This window comes from Caloenas nicobarica, chromosome 2, assembly GCF_036013445.1.
Source record: "Caloenas nicobarica isolate bCalNic1 chromosome 2, bCalNic1.hap1, whole genome shotgun sequence".
In the NCBI taxonomy this organism is placed as follows: Eukaryota; Metazoa; Chordata; class Aves; order Columbiformes; family Columbidae; genus Caloenas; species Caloenas nicobarica.
In genome coordinates this window covers 100,421,908-100,441,509 of record NC_088246.1, presented here as the reverse complement: position 1 = coordinate 100,441,509, position 19,602 = coordinate 100,421,908, and the positions used below count along the sequence as shown (strand labels likewise).

General features: G+C 36.6%; 1 protein-coding gene across 1 annotated transcript in view; it reads left to right on the top strand.

The window, feature by feature from the left end:
• The window catches only part of ELP2 (elongator acetyltransferase complex subunit 2), a 38,247-nt gene that overhangs the window by 6,628 nt on the left and 12,017 nt on the right, over positions 1-19,602 (top strand). Inside the window, exons 6-13 of the mRNA XM_065627766.1 lie at positions 1,944-2,008; positions 7,207-7,273; positions 8,195-8,329; positions 9,180-9,275; positions 11,159-11,259; positions 13,121-13,252; positions 13,766-13,915; positions 17,135-17,323. Of these exons, the coding sequence (XP_065483838.1) occupies positions 1,944-2,008; positions 7,207-7,273; positions 8,195-8,329; positions 9,180-9,275; positions 11,159-11,259; positions 13,121-13,252; positions 13,766-13,915; positions 17,135-17,323 (935 nt within the window). The remainder of the gene's footprint in view (positions 1-1,943; positions 2,009-7,206; positions 7,274-8,194; positions 8,330-9,179; positions 9,276-11,158; positions 11,260-13,120; positions 13,253-13,765; positions 13,916-17,134; positions 17,324-19,602) is intronic.

The following is a 19,602-nucleotide window of genomic DNA, read 5'->3' as shown; positions in this document are numbered from 1 at the left end:
CTGTGTTTTTTGCCTAAACCTGTTATAGTAGTCCTTTCAACTGAACTGTTTTTGTTCAGAGGGGTATGTTAATTCTGAAATAAAGTACCTTAAACTATATTTTAAAAAATCTCACTGCTGATCTTTTTGTCAGAAACATTAATCTGTAATGGCAATTTGGAATTTTAATGAGCTTCATGGAAAAATGATCTGTGATAATTTTAGGACTTGCTCTGAAATCTTTATGAAGGCTCTGTTGGTAACTGTATAAAGATTTAAAGAAGCTTCTCTCTTCAGGGCAATCTGCAGTCACGAATTAAAATACAGAATTACTTTTCTGAAAGTCATCAACTACTGTCCTGAACTAGAAGCACTTACAGTAACCTCTGATTTCACCAAGCAAAGAAATGTACAGCTTGCATTGAAAATAGATTAGTATGTAGTGGATGCTTTAACTTTCAAAAGACACCGAAGTTCACGATGCCCGACACCTTAACTGATTGTCTTTGAAAATAAATTATTAAAAAAAAAAGTTAACCATTTTTATGAAGAAGTCAGATGGGGAAGGCCAATAGACTGCTCATAAAAACCTGAACAATCATTTACAGCTGGAGTAGAGTGTAAGCGCTTTACTGGCAGCATCTTAGTGAAAGAGTTTCTTCACGGTTGTTTTCTGGGTCTGGAAGAAAAGCTTTGTACTGTTTTGTTTGGTTTGTTGCTTTTTGCCTTGCATTGTCTATAGAAACCCTGCTTCTAAAATGCTGGGAATAGGATTTACTATTTTATAGATCTTGGTCAGCTTTTTTGTCTTATACTCTGATTCTTCCTACCACCTGGAGAATCGTGGTGCCGTAGCTTTGTTTCTGACAAGTAAGAATCGTCTCCTCAGAACTGAATTGCAAGAGGTGGAAAAAAGTGAACAAACTTGAAAAAGCTTTGCCAATCACACTGTCCCCATTGCAAGTGGACCACAGTTTCCCACTAATTTTTTCAATTTCCTTTGCAGGACTTAATTCTAGCCCTTTATAGGGATGACATAAAGGTTTTTTAAATGAAGTAGCTGATTTTAGTGAAACTTAGTATTTTTTTTCTACCCAGTTTTGAGAAATATGAATGTCTAGCCCTGTTAACTTATTTCTTCATAATTTTCTAATTAATTCATTTTCTTTTGCTATTTCAGTCCCTAGCAGTACTACTTCATCCTTATGACCCAAAAAGAGTGGAGTAAGGGTTAACTGTTTTTCTCCATCATCTTCTGTGAGAGGGATGAACTAATACACTGCCTGATTTCTCTTGTTTTCCCTTTAAACAAAACTTTTTCTGGTTTGCTTCAATAGACTTATGTTTTTAGTGCACTTTCTAGATGGGTCATAGAAGTAAACTACTACTCAAGACTTGAGGAGGTGTGTAATAATGTTCATTGCTTTCATATCCTTATGTACAGTTGTTGGCGGTCTGTCTTCCTTTTTTGGTCTTTTTATTTGCTGTGTGATAATTATGCTGCCTCCATCTATATGCTTATTTCAGTTAATTTAGGACTTGAACTATATTAGTTCTGAGTAATTTTGTTTTGCTGCTTGCTCCTTCTGTATTTAGAGGAAGTGCCTGTTGATATCAATAAAATAAACAATGAATTAAAAATCTCTAATACTTGAACTTCCTACAGATACATGAGCTCGAAGGAAACTACTCTTAAGCATCTTAAGAATTTGTAGATACTATATACATGCCAAAATAACTTACGAGTTTTGTGTTCTTCAAATCCTAGTTTATTTCAAACAATATTAGGTGTCTAATTTGGAAAACAAAAAAGTGGTATCATGCTTGCCTGTCCGTTTGTATTAATATATTTATTGATGATATGTTCATTTTTATGTTATTTATATAATTTTTCATATTCTAGAATATTAGATTTTGTAACTTGAGCAATGAAGACTTTCCTTTTTTTTTTTTTTCCTTTCCAGTGCCAATACTGGCTTGTGGTGGTGATGACTGCAAAATACATTTGTTTATACAGCAGAATGACCAGGTAATTATCATTTTTGTCTCTTGCTCAGAACATTACTCAGTTCTTCTTCCCATAAGTACTGATGATTTTTTGAGGTTCTTCAATAACTAGTATCTGTTTTCAGAGAGTCGTCACATGCAACTATCTCAGTTCAAATAGTTCATTTTCTAGGTAATGATGAGGTGTACATACAGAATGTTGAAGTTGGATTCAGTGCATAAAAGTGTTAGGTTTTCTTATTTTTGCCCTGTGTGAAGATAGCCTGTGTTTTTGTTTTCAGTTACATAATGGGCACAACTGACCTTCTTTACTGAGCATATTACTTCTATCTGTAGAATTGTATTTTTGTTGCTAAGTATGGCCTTTGTGCTCAATGTTTCTGAATATTGGAAGAAATATTTGAAGGAGTGTCTGATCTTCTAAAACATGCACATTTTTCATGTATTATTTGAAAGCTGTCTCTATCTTTAGTTTTTCATACAGTTAAATGTTCCTTTGGCGCACTACAAAGAAATTCTGTCCTCTTTTTGATCGGTTCAGAAGTTTTATTAGACTCTAAAGCATGTTTTGAGTGACTGTCTTCCAAAACAGAAGTAAATGTCTTTTTTTTCTCTCTATTGCTCCCTGAAGAAAAACCTCAAACCACAAACACTGCCCCACAATGTACCAATGAACCTGAACATTCAGAACCCCCATTGAAACTAACGTATGTAGGAACCATGTTTCTGGATTTGTTCAGGTACAGTCTCCTTAGGGCTGAAGAACAGATTTTCTTTTTGGTTTTTGCAATAAAAGCTACTTTATTGATAATTTTGCCTGTTCATGCTGCAGCATACAACAATAAGGTTTCTTTTTTTGTTGTTGTTATTGTCCATAAAATAAATACTTCATCCTTTATCTGCTACGTTCAGTGTTTTCTCGACCACTAAGCAGGAAAGAAGGGTCACTTTCTTAGCTTTTTCTTTTTTTCTTTCTTTATGTAGCTCATGAGTTAAATCAGTTTAATGATGTTCTCTGGGAATTAGCCATGGCAGAATGCCACTCATGATTCTCAGTGTGCTAAAGAAAGACTTTTTTGTCAGGGGTTGTACAGTTGATTTTCCTCATTCAGAATCTGGAACTTGTTTTCTTGCATGGTTCAGATTAACAAATAATGTGCAGTTTCACTGCCGAGAGTGTTTCAGAAATCCATAACTTATTTTGCCAGTTGTTGACTAAACTTTTGAGTATAATAGCAGTCTTAGCCATTCTTAAATGCAGTCAGTCTGTGGAGAATAAAGGAAGATAATTGGAATAAACAAGCTCCATTTTCATCTTCATAAGCAAGTTTATTCTGCTGTCTTTTTTTGAAGGTAGCAAACTTTAATCATACAAGGGATGAATAATTTTCTCTTATTTTACATGTGTTATTTTTCACACATTTTCCTTCAATTTTAGGAAGTATTTTTACCAGCTGTCTTGGCAGAGTTTGGGTTCAGAGTCACTCTTTTTTTAAATGAGATGAGACGAGACTTCTGTTTGGTGTCTGTTGACTTTCCAGAACATCTCTTTTAACTAAGTAAACTGTACAGATCTCAAAGAGAAGAGCCCAAATTTAATTCCCTGTGGCTTAAAAGTGCCTGCATAGTGCATTACAGCTGTTAACAGAATGAAAACATTCTTGTGAGCCTTCTGACGTAAATTCCTTCCTAGCTGTGAAAGGGAGGTTCTCTTTAGTTGGCTTCTTTCAGATCTGCTGACACTTTTTTATGGCTTATGTAGCTCTACTTTTAGAGGTATTCGAAGGAAATATTAGTGTCATCCTGTCATTTTTTCACAAGAACTTTGTGCAGAAGAGCGATTAGAATCTAAACTTTTGCATCCTTCTTTAACTTGTAAAAGCCTGTAGCTCTGTACTGTAATTGTGACTCTTGGAAACGTCTTCCTTTAGTCAAAGTCCTGAAAAAGATTGTGTGGACCCCAAGGTAGAATATAAGTTAATAATGGGACATTCTAATCAAACTTGGAGCGGATTGTTACACTCTGAGGGAAGATGAGGCATCTTCAGTTAGCTGGAAAAAGCTGCCTTTTGGTAAGCTCATGAATTTTCCAGTTGAAATATATTTATTCATAAAAACTACTTAAAGGATTTGAAGCCTGCCCACTCAATTTCAAAAATTAAGACTCTCTACCCAGAGATCCCTTACTGTGTTAAGTAGTAGAGAGAAAATGATCTCTTTACTCTTCTGAGTTCTTGAAAGAGAGTATTGATTTATAAAAGTACCCAGGGAATATCTTTCAGAAACCATTACATGTCTTCCTGCTTGAAATATTACAGGCTTATGGAAGGGAAGTAAGTAAACCAGAAGATTAAAATAGAGCTTTAAAACAAAACATCTCTATGTTGAGCTTGGTTTCTGTGAGAAGATTTGCTGTTGCATGTTTGTTTCTCCCAAATAATTTGGCCTAATCGAAAAGCGGAATAAGAGACTCAAAGATAATTCGGGCTCTTTCTAATTCTACAAGACTAACAGCTGGATAGAGGAGAGATATCGCATTTAGTGTCCCCTGGAGAGAAACCGAGAAGATCTGAACATCTGTTACCTTATGTGAAAGTTGCCAAATTTGCTAAATAGCCTGATCCTGACAGACATGTACCCCAAGTGTGGGCAAAGTTAGTTGTGCAGAGTGTGCTGGGCATGGCCACAGACAACCAGGCTTCGTTAGTTCTGCCACCTGCAGAACATTTTTATTCTTTTCCTAAAAGAAAAGAGACCAGATTGCTGCTACATAAAAATGTTGAGAGATTAGTTAAGAGACATGGGAAAGCCTACCAAGTAGGTGACTCGGACCATGAGTTTTTGTTAGATTCAGCTGTTGGTACTGTAACTTCCAATAATCTTATGTATCCTGTAAGGACCAAGGGGAAAACTGAAATAAAGGAGAAAGCTGAGACTATAGAAACAAAATCTGTAAAAACGAGAAGAATGGCGGCTTAAAATACTTGCAAATATAACTTAGGCAATAATAAAAACTTTGAATAATTTAAAAATAATGACCACGTGCATCTGCAAGAATCTTTAAATTGATGCAGTTTTAGAATGGAATACATCTGAAGAAACTGAGTGTGTAACAAACACCAAGAGACACAGACTTCAAAGTAAACAGTAAAAACAATACAAAAATCTCAAGCTGAGGGGGCAGTTTCAGGGGACAATTTTTATTTTTATGGGAAACCGTATCTGGAAAATGTTGTGTGCTTTTCCTATAGCACAAAAGAACTACATGCTTGACTTAAGGCTCAGTAGTGCCTAGAAGCCTATTTGGGAAATTAATTAGAAACCTCAAAGTAATCAGTTTTACTCTCTTGAAGAGAAAACAAATATCTACTTTTCTTAATGGTACTCTTTGATGTGAAAAGATAAGGGTAATTAAAAAAAACCTTGAAATGAAAAATTACTAGATGTGTGTTTAGATTAATATTATAGTCAAATTTCACGAAATACGAACACTGTTCAATGTAAAAGGAACAAGCATGTTAGCAACAGTTCAACCTGAACCAGTCTTTCGGTTGGCAATAATTTTACTAAGTAACCGTGGCAAATGTAAAACACAGAGCATGATGTCAAAGATCATATAACTGAATGAATAAATAGATGTTTTTAATCTATTATCTGAAATGTGAAGTTCTAAAAAGATTTTTTTTTTTTTAAAGCATTGCCAGAAACACATAATGTTAAGAAGAACTTTTAGGTCACTGTTTGATCTTGTTTCTTGCACTGGTCCTGCCCTTATTTACACATAACCAGTTGGGTGTTTAACTCGAACAACTATCACACATGCAGAAGTGACAAGCCATATGAGACTTATGTGGCTGTGGGATCACATTTTTTATCAAAACCAAAACCTTCTGATTTTGAAGTTTCTGTTAAACTTTTCTGGTCACGTATCTCATATACGGATCATTCTGTAACATTACGAATGCAAATGTAGAACAAGGAAAGGCTGAGTAACATTTTTTGATGGGGAAGGTGATTTTGGGGAATGCTCAGGAAAGTATGGACCAAAGAGAAGAGGCGCTGAATTCTGAGTATGTTTAGTTAGCTGTAAAATTGTTTGGATGAATTACTGTGGCTGACTATCTTCTCTGAAGCTGAAAACAGAGATTTTGAGAGAACTTTTCTTATTGTGTTGCCTTTTTTTTAAAAAAAAATATTTTTTATTACAGATAGGGAAAGAAAACTCATTTGCAGTCTTGTGCTGACAGCAAAGACTGTTACTACTTATAAGATTACTTAACTGTTAGTAGGCCTAGGTAAGGGATTTAGCAAAACAGAATGCAAGAACTAATGTTATAATTACTCATTTGTACTAAACTACACTAGCATTTGAACTGTAATGGTTATTTTGGCCATTTAAGTCATCCTGGGATAAAAAATTGTCATGGAAGTAGAGCTTTTTCTGGGCAAAGAAAAATAGAAATGCTTTAAAAGCCAATTAAGCAGTAAACACTTCTACCATACTTGAATCAAAACAAGATAGTAATAAATGTTATGAATGAAAATATACTACTAATGAAAGCTCTTATAAGACGGTTTGGACTGTGTTTGCATTCCTGTGTGCTTGAGCCTGTGTTCATGTGTAGGTTTCCATCAGCAGATACAGTTCTTGATGTTTGCCTTCCTTAGAAACTTAGTTAATGAACTTAAGAAACACAGGGAATATTTCTGGCCCCATAAGTAATTCTTAGTAATAGTATTACATTACAAATTAATTATTGAAATAATTTCAAAACATCTACCCTTCTTTTTACACTCTGTTTTACCTCTTAATTTTTCACATCATCTGCAGTTGCATCTATTTCACACACGTAATAAAAATTATTTACCATCTCATAACCTGCATTACTTTATTTTTGTGTACCCCTATAAGCCTGATAAACTTAAAAAAAATTCATCTGTTACATAGACTGTAGCCTCTTGAAGGCGAGCACCTTAAATTCATTTTTTTTCCTGCTCATGTGTGGGAAGTGCCATGATGTGATGCATGTTTACCCAATGGTGGCAAAACCAAAAAGGCCTATTTAGAGTCTGTCAATAGATTACAATCCTTACTAGCAGCTTGTTTTTCCAGTTTCAAATAATAGAAGCTGTAAACATAAAAGACTTGAAAATCTAAAGCAAGTTGCTCATATGTGTGTGGTAATTAGGTGCGTTTCTATAACAGGAATTTTTATTTAGTTTCAGAAAACTTTAATACTCCCTGGCCATGAGGATTGGATAAGAGGCGTTGAATGGGCAGCCTGTGGTCAGTATCAAAGACGAATGAAATGGAATACTGGTGTAATGGCAGTACTGCTGTTTTACCCCTCCAACAGATGGGTTTGATGCACTGTAGTGCCTAAGCTCTTGTCGTCGTAATTTTTTTTCTGAGATGGTGGTAAAAATATTAAAGATCAAGATAGAACTTTGTCTTATTAAAACATAAGAATTGTTGAACCTGTACTACAGTTATATTTTAGTTATCATAGTTATGGATACAGTAGGATCGATGCAGAACACTTATACCTTATGTTTGCATCCCTCATTTTGTCTTGCTTGCTTCAAGTATGTTTACCTGACTGGTAGCTAAATGCAAACAAATAGGACTTTCAGCAACTTGTCCTTTTCAATATACAAATGTCTGTATCTGAGTGAGGAAGAGCTGGCTGCTTTTTCAAAGGGGAGATAGTAGGGGAAAATAGTACTTTTCTTCTCCCCACCCCTCTTTTTTTTTTTTTTTTTTTTTTTTAATTTTAAAGAATGAGAGATTAAGAGGAGAATCTATTCAGATGTTAACTAGTCAAATAGTTCTTGCAATGACAAAACTAAAATAGAATGAATTAGAGAGTACTACAATCCTGAAAGAAGAAAAGAAGGAAAGGAGTTATCGCTGCTGTCGGTTTTGAAAGTGGAGGCTATAGGTAGTAAGGAAGTATATGTACATTATGTACAGCATTTACCATGTCTTGTAAGTATAAAAATGTCTCTACTCAGTGTATTCTAAACTAGTGGAGAGTTTGAAATAGGAGAGTAAATTGATGTTGAAATAAAAAAACAGTTTATGATATTGCGTACAATAAGAAAAATTAGGATAAAGCTGTAGTACATTTGGACAGGTGGTAGGTTAGTCATGGCAGTGATTGCAATGAAAACATGGCCCTAAACTTTTTTTTTTTAAACCAAATAGATGAAGACCTTTTCTTAGCAAGCTGTGCTCAGGATTGTTTGATAAGAATTTGGAAAGTGTGTGCAAAATCAAAGGAACTTCTAGAAACTGAAGATGATTCCATAAGACTGAAAGAGAATGTTTTTACTGTCAAAGGTAGGTAACAGCTGTAAAATTCTCTTTCACAACTTCTCACTTGTGTATCTGTGGTTTCGGAGTGGCTAACAAGGTGGTTACCATTTAATTTGTTTTGTTTCTTGTATTAAAAGAATTTTAGAGCAGTTTGACTGCGTTATTTTTTATTCAGCTATTAGAAAAAGTGGAGTTATTGTTTTAAAGCTGTGACTATGTGAAGGTAATGATGTGTTAAAAAATGGTAAAGTGGTAAGAGACTTTAATATCAACATACCTTGTTACACTTACTGCAAATGCAGTACGTACTCAGGAGATAGATTTGTCTGTGGGAGGTAAGCTGTTGTGCAGTTATCCTTCAGTTTGATAACACACCTTTAGTTTTCTTTTGAAATTCAATGCATTAGGAGTTGCTACTATTACTTAAACCATTAAGTATGTGCAGGCTTACTTTTTGGTTAAACATACTGTTTGAGCACTGTAACATACGTAAAAAGTGCTCATGCTACTTGCTGCAAATCCTGATTCGTTGTTTGAAGTATCTTAATGGTTGTATTTACAGTCACTTGTAGATGTAAATACGCTGAAGTTAAGAGTACGGGTAGAACCAGTGTCAGAGAGTTTATTTCAAAATTGCTTGAGAGTTCGCCAGGAATTCCGTGATACCCCTCTGAAGCAATAGGCTGACCTGGTGTCAATCTGGTACTCGGGGCTTGCGGCAAAGTAGGTTTTCAAGGAGCTATTCAGTGTCAATAGACTATTGAGATACTGGTAGATAATGAAAGCCGTTGATTTTTTTCACTGAAGATATCAGAAACGACCTGGTCTGTCTTGGTTTTTAGAAAGAAATGCGCTTTTCTCTGTTTTGTGGTAGATACTGTTACAACATATGCAATTACTTTGGAGTCTGTGTTGGCTGGTCACGAAAACTGGGTGTATGCAGTTCACTGGCAACCTTCCTTTTCCAAAGGTAAAAAGATACCAAACACTTGGCTGTTATGTTAAGTGTTGTATACACAGAGTACAGTCAAATGTCTTTGAATTGTTTGCATGCTCACTTGTCACTGTGGACTACGAACATATTTAAATTCTGCAAATCATGTTTTGTAAGTAAATTAATGTTTTGGCTGAATGTGCCACAAAAGCACATCTTACAGCACAGGCTCTGTCTGTCATTGTGTATTGCATGATGCTCTGTCTTACTCAGGTTTTGATTAATGAATGAAATGAAATAACTGAGATATACTGGCTTTGTTGCAATTGATTTGCTGTTAGTGGAATAAAAATCGGTTTAATCAGTATGAATTAATAGTGCTAATATTTTACCTTGATACATGTATTTGAAATGTCTGTTCTTTGGAACATCAGCATTAACTCAAGAGCACTCCTTTCTTCTTCTTGGACTAGAAAAGAACAAATAGCAACATTCAGAAGATCAATCTTCAGTCATCCATGCATCAATGTAACATGCCAGGGATTCCTTGAGTGTCAGTTTTCTCTAGCTAGCATATAGCTTTAAGGCATTAATGCAGACTCTCACTGAAAAAATAATGTTCTTTACAGTTTAATTTTGCATCTTGCCCTAGTCTTTATCTTCCTTTTTAAATCCTTAAATTCTGACAGCCTTGTTTTTGGTACTGATTTGCTTGCATGTCTGCCTGGGGTGTAAGGGAAAGACGTTCTTGATTTGACATGCTTGTACCATCAGAATGCCCTTGGTATTTGTATTGACAAAGGATTTCTATTGACCTTTTTTTTTTCCTGAGATGTTTTAGAGTTACTGATGGCATGTGAGTTCACTAGTACAAAGCACAGCTTTTTTTCCAGTGTATATACAACATTTGAACAGTAGAGTGCAATTAAAATGTCAAAGAACCTGTAGTGAAAGCCACAGGACTTGCTTTAGAAATACTGGCTTAGTTATCTATTCTTTCACTTTTTTTTTTTTTTTTTAAATGCTAATAAAAGATTTTGCGTGTTAAGGCAAGGTTTAGGCAAAATAATCATGCAAGTCTTGCACTGCAATCTGAAAAGCTGTCCTGTTATGTCATGAAGTATTCCAGGTGTCTTACATTGCACTTCTGCATACGTGCAGCTGCTCGTATTCTGTGGCCTGCCCAATCTTGGGTTCCGCAAAATAGATTTTCTTCTTCGTTAGGGGCACGCTGCTCTGAGAGAGACATTCTCAGTGCAGAAGGTAGGAAGTTTGGTGTGACATAAGATACTGCCTCAGGAGGTGCCCACCAATGTGTCTGTTCTCAAGAAAGGTTTCCCAGCAGTTTTAGAGGTTTCCCAACTGGATGATGAACCAGATCCCTCTTCCCAGTTCTGGCTGTGTTGGGCAGTTGTCTGGAGTGTTTCACTGCATTTTGGGGAGCAGTTCTTCCTGCTCCTAGATGCTAGAGTCTGTTGAAGGCTGTAGCGAATGTAACACTTAATTTGCAAAAAATAACAGTGAATACTGGCATAGAGATTATTTTGTTTTAAACTGGAAATCTCTCTGTAAAAACTAATTTGAGGAATACAATTGCCAACTGCTATGCAAGCTCTCTGTGAAGCTCTAGCTTTTCGTCCAAATTACATTTGTTTCTATGTCAATTTGGAGTGACTAAACAGTAGAAGATGGTTGTTCTGGTTTATGTGTTTTACATTTCGTTTGAGAGATGATGCATGAAAAATACAATACCTCCTAATGAACACATAGTAAGAACATACAGCCTGTTAAGTCTGGCATTTAGGTACAGCATTCCATATCTCTGCTGAACAATTTTCTTAGTGTGTTTGGATTTCAGTATGACCAAATCATTGTAGAAAATATTCTCATAGGTTGTAATTGTTTTCCTTGTGCTGTAGATGGCAGCATGCAACAACCAATGAGGATATTGTCTGCATCAATGGACAAAACTGTGATCATCTGGGAACCTGATAAGGAATCTGGAGTTTGGCTGGAGCAGGCAAGTGTCAGTCTTTCTCACAAGACATACTGTATTCTGGTTGCTTTTCTACCATTGTGTGGTGCTGGAGGAAACAAAAACTCTAGAAAATTCTGGGAGAGAAAGGCAAAAGCATTTTCTTGCAAAAATACTCATTCTGATGCTGTGTTGCAAGTAAAACTATATTTTTCAAAAATCATGTGATGCAGTATGATTTTTATTGCATGTTTGTGCTCCCATCCTGAATTATTTGTAGTTAATCCTTGTGGGAATGTGCACCCAAACAGTTACTACAGAGCAGCTGACAGGCCATTCACAAGCCTGGTTTTACTCACAGTAACTTGTTTATGGGCTTTGTTGTTAGGTTTTAATTCCATTTGAGCTGGATACTCATGTTTCACTGTGATATTTTGAATACTGTTCTAATGTGGATCATCCTAAATGAACAAGTAGTACAACCAGATTTATCTAGTGCTTTGGTAGATGTCTTCGTTTTCAGCTGACCTGCTTTTCCAAATTGTAGTAGTTCAGCTGAAATTATTTGCGTTGGGTTATGCCAACCATTGTTTATTATCTTTCCTGTCACAAAGAAAGTTCTAATCCTCTCTTGGGAGAAAAAAAGATAATTACAGTAAGTGGATTTAATTTTTACCCTGTTGTATTGAAAAGTTTGTGTGCCCTTCTACTTGAAATAGAAATTAAATCATAATAGGGTGATCACAGAGAGATGCTATTTGTCACTAATTGTAATGCTTAGCTGTGGCAAAATATACAAGCTTCTAAAAATGGGTTGTGCAATAAAGCTTGTTGCAAGTTGTTACTCTTTCTTTTATGTTCCGTTTGCATTGGTTAGACCTCAAATGTGCAGCTTGCAGTTCAGATCAGACATTTTAACTGCAACAATCCTTTTTGCATTGAGGGAGGGAAACCTGAGCTGGAAGCCTGCAGCGAGGAAGGGCACAAGGGGAACATTTCATTTTCTCTCTCTTCCATTTTGAGATGATGAACAAGAAGTCTTCACAAAATCATTCCCCTGCTCAGAGGTGAGACTAGAATTCTGCCTCTAGCATGGTATATCAAAGTTACTTCCATATGAGTAGTATTTTTTGGAATAAGATGGACTTACTAGTCCACACTGCTGTTTAGAATGAGGTGTAGATTTATTTCATTGTGATCTTAAAAGTAGCTGTATAATAATGGAAGAATTGTTAAGAGTTCAGCTTGTAAGGACTTATGTTCTTATCTCCTGAATAAAACTTGAAAATGTAACTTTAGTAATCCTTTAATGTAATTAAAAACTTGGAAGAGCACTACAGCACCTATAAGGCATGTGTCTATTTATGCATATGTGTGTGCACAGTCACAATGGTGGCACAAAATAGAGGCCAAAATATCCCACAGAAGGAATGTGTAGCAAGTTGCAGGGATTCGTGGAGAAAGAGGAAAGTGGAAATATGGTAGTGACTCTTGGAAATTAAGGAAAAAAAAATAACTGGGTACCACTGTTCCTGTGGACCTTTTTTCCATTTTGTGCAAGAAAGCAATAGCAAGGCAACAGATGACAAATAGACCATTACATCTAACAGACTGGACCGAAACACAGAAAGATTAGGCTCTTATCTCATGTAATGTAGTGTTTTCTTGATTGAGCAAGATTGCATCCTTCTGTGTTTATGAGGGAGGCTCTATTAAAGTGGCATGCAGCTTTAATCCCCATAATATTTTAGTGCTTAACTTCACAATTAAAATACCCTTTAAATGTATTTTTATGTGTAACATGAACTCTTGCCTATAGCTAAATTTTAATCTCATGAGATTAGGATGAGTTTAAATGAATGGAAGGCCATTTTCGTGGATATTTCACTTCTGATCATTAATTCAGGTGCGGGTAGGTGAAGTGGGTGGCAATACCCTTGGATTCTTTGACTGCCAGTTTAGTCCAGATGGTTCAATGATCATTGCTCATGCTTTTCATGGAGCACTACACCTTTGGAAACAGGCTACAGTTAATAAGGTACGTTGTTGTGGTGTTGGGTTTTTAAATTACTATTAGTGCTTAAAATAATTAGACTTCTATGTCACTTGAATTAAGTTCTATTGTTAGTAGAAATGTGTAACAGTACAATTTAAAATTAATGACTGGGATTCTCTCAATATAGTGTTCTGTAGGAGTCTCGCTTGTGCGCAGAAGGGAGGTTGCAATCTCCCAGGCTCTAAAACCTGATGCTTCCCTGTGGGAACCATGAAGTCAGTGGAACAGGCTGAACTCCTTTGTGGTTATGCTTTGTTCAGAAGTGGTGGCTGAACTAATAACACAAGTTTCTTTTAGGCTGGATCAGTAAATCAGTATTTCTGTCTCTTTAGCCACTCAGAATGCTAATAATTTGCTGGTTTCAAATGTCTTTTTTTCTTTTTTTTTTTTTAATTTTTTTATTTCTTAGTAAGGGTGTTGATACTTCTGTTTTAGTTAGAATATGTCAGTTGGTCAGTTGAAAACTTCTTGCTTCTTTCGTGACTTTTTTAATAGAAAGAATGGACTCCAGAAGTTGTGATTTCAGGACATTTTAACAGTGTAGAGGATGTAAAGTGGGATCCAGAAGGAGAGTTCATCATCAGTGTCGGTTCTGATCAAACTACTAGACTCTTTGCTCCATGGAAGAGAAAAGAAGACACAGAGGTACAATCTTCAAAAATTTCGTGAGCTTGGTGGAGAGGGCTTGTCTGTCTTGAGTTTGGAAATAGTCACTTGAATAGAACTGAAAACTTAAATTTCCCCAAGCTATGATTTGTTCAAAACTGCTTGTGTAAATACTTGGTTTGGTCATTCAGTATGTGCTGTTTTAACTTTAAAAATACTAGTGGCAGAGTTTTAGCAATTACATAGCGTGACTGCTGTTTAATCCTGAGTTCACCTCTGGATTACCTTCAGGTAGTGTTCTCCCAGGGTTTTAAAACCAGGCTCTGCAGTAATGCACAAGGAGGAATACATGGCTGATTCTAATAACCATCTATTGCCCTTATTTAACACTTGGCTAAGTGCTGCTGCAGCTAATCATAAAGAGACTCAACTGGGGTTGTAGGGTTTTGGTGTTTGGTTTTTTTTTTTTTCACACAAGCTTTATCTAAGCAGAGTTCTCACTGTATTCTTTATGCTATTTTGTTTAGGACTGTGACCATTTTACCAGAATGATTATCTGAACTGCATGAGTACAGTTGGTACCTGCACAAGCAACTTTTCAGGAAGAGTTAATCCTGAACAACTTCACGTGTTCCAAAATAAGTCTAAATTTTGGTCTGAGAGACCCTGTGTAGGAATGCAAAAGTTCTGTTTCTAGTTGCATGTATGTTTTCCTCATCTACAAATACAGCTTTTTTCTGAGAGAACAGTGCTTATGTTCCATTCAGGAAACTGGCAGAAATGAGACTGATGGAAGTCACATAAGGCCCTGCGCAAGCTGTGCTATTTGTTGGGGAGGGCAAAGCATGGCCATTACAACTGTCTCATCAAAGCTGCCATAGTGTAGGCCAGCACAGGATGTCTGATGTTTTTGGGAGAGTGAATTTAGCATAAATTCCTTGATTTCCTTCTTCCAGGCCACACAAAAGTGGTGGCCGTCCCAGCTCAAGTGCTAAGCCTTGCTTGGTGTTATAGGAAGGACATCTTCAGTTTCCTTCCTTGCCTCTTCCCCTAATCTCCAGTCTGGAGGGTACAACAGCTCTGTGGAAAAGATAGTATGTTGGATTTGACATATGGAAACAAAGTCCATAACTAGCACATGATATAAGTTGGCAGCATTCAAAAGGGTTGTTGCTATCATGTTCTCTGTGACCTACTGAAGCACCTCTCTTCATTAGGTCTGAAGCGGTGTGATTTACCTGCACAGCTGTTCCTCTGTCCCAGAGACTTTTGAATTAATTGATTTAGCAGAGTGCTGGCAGTCTTTGCATCTCACTTTGGTGTGAACTGACTCACTGTACTTGCTGTTCTGACAAAGAGCAGCCACTTGACTGGTTTGACTAGGTGTCGATCCAAGTAGCGCTGATACTTGTTGCTGCGTGGGGTGTGGAACAAAGCTCTAGTATCCTGTCCGTGGGGTGAGGTGGAGAGTTGAGGTAGAAATGGGTCATTTGAGAGCCTGTGTTCAGGACTTCTGAACCCTGAAAATCTTAGGTGTTTAGTTCTGCTGCTCATGAGCTTAGAGAACACAGGTTTTAAAATGCCTTATTTTTCTTTACCATACTGAGTTTAACATCTGAAAAATTACAACAGGTGACATGATGTAATGATTTCATAGACTTTGGATATCTATGAAAAGTTAGCATTACAGCTCAGTATTCACATTTTTCTCTATAAAAATAGAACTGTTAAATGCAAATAATTATGCCTGCTTAAAATCCGAATTCTGATTCTGTACTGGGTTCAAATATTAGAAATAAGGAGTAATAGTCAGGTTCAATTTGTCATGCAAATTTACACCCTGATTTTTCTGGAAGGAGATTATTGCATGACTTATACAGCCCTCTCTTTTGTTTTGAGCTCTTAGTTTTTTTTGTTCCTGTTAAGTGCTGTGTTCTAAAGTATGCAAAGATGCACCTAGTAAAGGGTAAGGAGGGTCTATTGCACTGTTTGCTTGCTTGTTTGTTTGGGCGTGGGGTTTTTTTGGTTTTGTTTTTAGAATTAGGTTTTTTTTTCTCATTGGAAAATAAGCAAGCTGTTGTGAAAACATGAGATTTTGTAGGATCTCTCAAATACCCCCTTCAGGTTCTATTGGAAACTTTGATATTCAAATTTCAATTGAATTTTTAGTGTGATGTATGCAGTTTACAGTCAACATAATGCCTTTCCTTATGTTTCCTTATGATGCCTAATACAATGTAAAATCTGCCTTAGTTGCAGTTTTCCAGGCATTGTAATACTGAAGAAGCCTAAATTAATTCTAATTGATGAAATTAATTCTAATTCTGCCAGCTGTTAACTCAAAAGTGCACATCGTATTTTTCTAATCAAAGTATCATGTAGGAGTAGCAGCAAATGACACTTACTAAAAATCTTTTCATGAAAGTGTAGTTGCTAGAAAAATATTTTTTTGAAGAATCACTTTTTTCATGTGTAGAATGAATAAGATTTTTAAGAAAGCAATTGATAATTTTTTTTTGCTAATATTCTTTGCTTAGTGTGACTATAAAACTGACTTGTCTATCTAATTTCTGGTCAGCTGTTAATTGTGGCTTTCTTGGATTAATACTTGAAGTGTGGATATGAATATTTCAGGAAACTGGAAAAAAATAATACGTCAAATGAAAACACTTCTAAAATCAGCAGGGTTTTCCAGATGTTTTTGCTATAAGAAGCTATTTTGGTTTTGTCAGGTTTTTGCACAGCTCCTATTAAATGGTCTCACTAAAATCAAGAAAGGGAGGAAGTAGGAACCTGCAGCCTGCTGACAGCGGTGCTGTTGCTGTGCTTTGTGAAAGACAGATGAAGGAAGCAAAGTGATTATCACTACCTGTCTTACGTCTTTCAGAGCTACAGTTTTGAAAGTAGTGAGTAGCATGCAATCCTCTGTTTGCATAAGCAAATTCTGTCCTATTCCTGACTGTCTAGCATATAGAAGTCGCAGTAAGTGCTGTGTGCCCGTAATAACAAAGGTGAGCAAATGTATTAAACATACCTTTGCGGGGACACACTAATTACAGGAATTGTTTGGTGGAAAAACAGGATTTAACTGACATATGTGGGCATATATCAGTTTTATGACTGTCGGGAGAAGTTGCTATTAACATTCCTTTATGTTACTACAGTCCGCAAGGAAAGTATTAGTACCTTTTTGGAATTCAAAGTCTTGCTGCTTCTCTGGTTAAGAATTGTGTTTTAACTGTGTGTCTGTTCGTTTAGGTAACCTGGCATGAAATTGCAAGGCCTCAAGTACATGGGTACGACATGCGCTGTCTGGCAATGATCAGCCGGTTTCAGTTTGTGTCGGGAGCAGATGAAAAAGTGCTTCGAGTTTTTTGTGCACCCAAGAATTTTATAGAAAATTTCAGTAACATCACTGGTATTCCAATGGAGAAGCTGTGCTCCCATGTAAGTGTGCTAAAGCAATGCTAAATGCAGACGGTCCTCTTTCATGTAAATAAAATTAATGCTTTAGGAAATGTCAAGTTGCACTAAACTCCATGAAAATTCTTTTAATAGTTCTGAAACCTTAACCCTGTTTTTCCTTGCCCTTCTGTTTACTACCATGTATATTGTTTCATATGTATTTCTGCCGTGTTGTCTTATAAAACAGGTTGTGCTTGAAACTAAGCAAGACCTAATATATGAAGATTGCAGAGAGTATGCGCAAATTCTAAATAAGTCAGACCAAGTAGACTAATGTACACACTTGGTGATTAGAAAGCAAACAATAAAGCCCGTGAATGTGCTTCTCCGTAATTTGAGGGTGTAGTAGTCTTGTCTAGATGTAATTATTGTTGTGTGGTTATGTGTTGGGTTTTTTTAATTGTATGCTTGGAAATAGCGTAAAGCTTTCAGCACTGTTGTTAGTTGTTGCATATAAATATTTATAAATATGTAGTTGCTTATGCTTTAGATCCTCTTGGCACTGGAAATTTTCTTGTGAGGCCTTTACATCCCAGTTCTTAGTTGACAATAAATATATTTTCCTACACTGAGGAAAGATAAGATGGCAGAGTTGCTGTCCATTGCTCCCCATTCACTTTAAGATCTAATTTTGTTTTTCTCTGCATTTTGTAGAGCAGACCTCGTTCAGGACAGTTGCCTCTGTGCAGTGCCTTGCATGCTCTTTGCATTTCTGGCTCAAAAGTGCTGTTTTCTGTGCGGTTTCTCAGAAACAGATTAGCTTTTCCATTTCATTTAACAATTGAAATATCTGAGAAAAATCTACTCATTCTGGATACCAAGAAGTTACATAAGTAGCTGTTTAGCACTTTAATTCCGTAAGAGGTTATAAGCATTTTCGTTAATAACGTGCAAATAACACTATGCTTTTATAATGCTGGCAGATGTCATTATTTTACTTTTATGTAGACCTTCCTTATCAGCTCTTCCTCTGAGTGCTGTTTTTTGATCCATGATATCACAGTGTTTCACACAGGCATTGTTTGAAGGGGAAGGCTTTATGAGCTTTAACAATACAGCTACTCTTAAATAGCTTTATTGAATTTGTTTTCTTTGAATGCTTTTTTTCATTCAAGTGGCTCAGCTTTTTCTTTATTTAACTCAAATGCCTTCCCCAAAAAAGTACGTCAAACCGAAAAAGCCAGCTTTTTATTCAAAAAGGGTTGAATAGAATTATATTCAGTTCAAATCCATGAGATTGTCTTGTACTTTGGGTTATAGAATCACAAAACGATTTAGGTTGGAAAAGATCTTCTTAGATCATCAAGTCCAACCTTTACCTTTGCACAGCCAAGTCTACCACTAAACCATGTCCCTAAGTGCCACATCTACATGTCTTTTAAACACCTCCAAGAATGGTGACTCCACCACTTCCCTGGACAGCCTGTTCCAATGTCTGACAACACCTTCCGTGAAGAATTTTTTCCTAATATCCAATCTAAACTTCCCCTGCAACAACTGGAGGCCATTTCCTAGCACTTGCTGCTTGGGAGAAGAGACCAACACCCTCCATGCTACAACCTCCTTTCAGGCAGTTGCAGACAGCGATCAGGTCTCCCCTCAGCCTCCTTTTCTCCAGGCCAAACAGCCCCAGCTCCCTCAGCTGCTCCTCATCAGACATGTGCTCCAGACCCCTCACCAGCTTCATTCTGAACTCTCTCCAGCACCTCAATGTCTTTCTTGTAGTGAGGGGCCCAAAACTGAACACAGGATTCGAGGTGCAGCCTCACCAGTGCTGAGTATAGGGGGACGATCCCTTCCCTGGTCCTGCTGGCCACACTAGTTCTGATACAACTGATTGTAATGAAGAACCATTTTTGGTTTAGAGGCCTTAGACTTGTGTGTGTCTTTCATACATTTTCTCAACAAATTATATGAAGTGTAAGGAAGGGGTTTTACAGCTATTAAATCTAATCTTTTTCCACCTCTGCACAAAGGGCCTGAAGTTCACTTACCCTTTCTAAATTTTCGCTTCTTCTCCCATACTTTTGTGGAAGTATTTTTCCGTCTGTTGATTTGTCTTTCCTCTGTGCTGCTTTAAACAGCCGTGTACTCCAGTCACATGTCTGTGCTATGTACTGGGTTGCGTTTGATGTTGTGGGCACCGACATTCCCCCTCTGTCCCCGTTCCCAGAGTGCTGCTTTATTATTTCACCTCAGAACAGACTGTTTCCCTGTCCTGTTGTGTTAAAAAGTGCAGTGCTCTCAGTTGATTAATTATC